The 1,468-nt window shown below is 53.3% G+C and overlaps 1 protein-coding gene across 1 annotated transcript in view; it reads right to left on the reverse strand.

Annotated features, from left to right (window-relative positions):
• Positions 1 to 683: 683 nt before the first annotated feature.
• LOC102421977 (galectin-9B-like) overlaps positions 684 to 1,468 on the reverse strand; it is a 14,148-nt gene continuing 13,363 nt past the window's right edge. The window contains exon 4 of the mRNA XM_014449765.2: positions 684 to 767. Within this exon, the coding sequence (XP_014305251.1) occupies positions 684 to 767 (84 nt within the window). The remainder of the gene's footprint in view (positions 768 to 1,468) is intronic.

Here is a 1,468-nt window from a genome sequence, read left to right on the forward strand (position 1 = left end):
CCACCTTCACCATTTCTGAGTGCACAGCCGAGGGGCATTCAGTGCCTTCACACTGTTGTGGGGCCATCACCAGTATCAGCTCCACAATGCAAACCTGCTCCTGACCTTGTAGATGTTGGCAACACATTCAAAACTTTGAAAACACAGAGAGGGTCCAATAGACCCTGGTGTGGGCCCATGGGGGCCATTAGGTGACCTCTGACATGTATCGCCTCATTGAGCCCACACATACCTCCTGGGGAGGCTGTGGCTATGCCCCTTGCACAGATGAGGAAACTGAGGCTGGGAGAGGCAGACTCACTGTGTGAGATCCCACAGCTGATGACAATGCAGAGCTGGGATCTGAGCTAGATTCAGTGTGACTCCCAAGCTGGTTCTTTCTGGAACCACATGGCCTTCTAACCAGGTGGGAGTAGAGAGGGACAGGCAAGAGTGGTAGGATGAGGGAGCCAGAGGAATGTCCACAGAGTCACCTGGGGGAGAGATTGGCTTGTACATTTGAGCTCATCTAATAGAGCCAAGTCAACTCATGAGTGCCGTTTATGCTTTTCTTGTGTTATTCCTTGATGAATATATTTCTGTAAAATACATATTATTTTAATCACACTGTGTGTGTGTGTGTGTGTGTGTGTGTGTGTGTGTGTGTGTGTGTGTGTGTGTTTCATAAGGAATAGAGCCCTGAGTTATATAGACTTGGAGACTGTTGGGTACAGCAGCCTGGACTTAAACCCTCCACAAGGGTGTGCCAGCTTGGCCATGCTGCTTCTCTGAAATGGGGACGAGGGCAGCGCACGTGCCCCTCTGTACCCTGTGGTGGAGGAGGGAGCACAGGCCTCAGCTGGGCCCCACACAGGAGGCATCTCCCGTGGGCGATGGCTGGGATGCGACGCTGCACGTGATGCCGGCTCATTAGCGGAGGCCTGGCCACAGCCTGTCTTACAGTCTCTGTACTTTGCTCTGGAGCCTCCATCTTCATGAGATTTTGGCTAATAATGATTTGGCACCTGCTCTATTCCCTACAAAGTGCTGGGGATACAGAAAGGGACAAGTCACTATTCCAAGCTTATGGTTTGGGGGAAATAGTGGGTGGAGTGACGGAGACAGACATGTAAGTACAGTTACAACAGGACATGGAGCCTGGCGTGCACAGAGCTGTTAAAAGTGCATCTGGTCAGGGAGGGGGTGGGGCATCCAACAACCTGTCAGGCAGGGAAGATGCCCCTGAGGAGCCACATGGAAGCAGAGCATTGAAGGGCAGTTAGGGGCTGGCTGGGTGAGGTGGCAAAGGGTACTTTGGGCACCAGGACAGCAGATGCAAAAGTGTGGTGGCCAGAAGGAGCCTGGAGTGAGCAGTGGAGGTTGACTGAGGGTCTTCGTGGGTGAGGTGGGAGGCCGGGAGGTGGGCTGGGCAAGACTGGGGAGAATTCTGCACATCCAGCTGGGGAGTTGGAGCTTTATTGAGCCTGGG

Source organism: Myotis lucifugus, unplaced genomic scaffold (genome assembly GCF_000147115.1).
Source record: "Myotis lucifugus unplaced genomic scaffold, Myoluc2.0 scaffold_1405, whole genome shotgun sequence".
NCBI lineage: Eukaryota > Metazoa > Chordata > Mammalia > Chiroptera > Vespertilionidae > Myotis > Myotis lucifugus.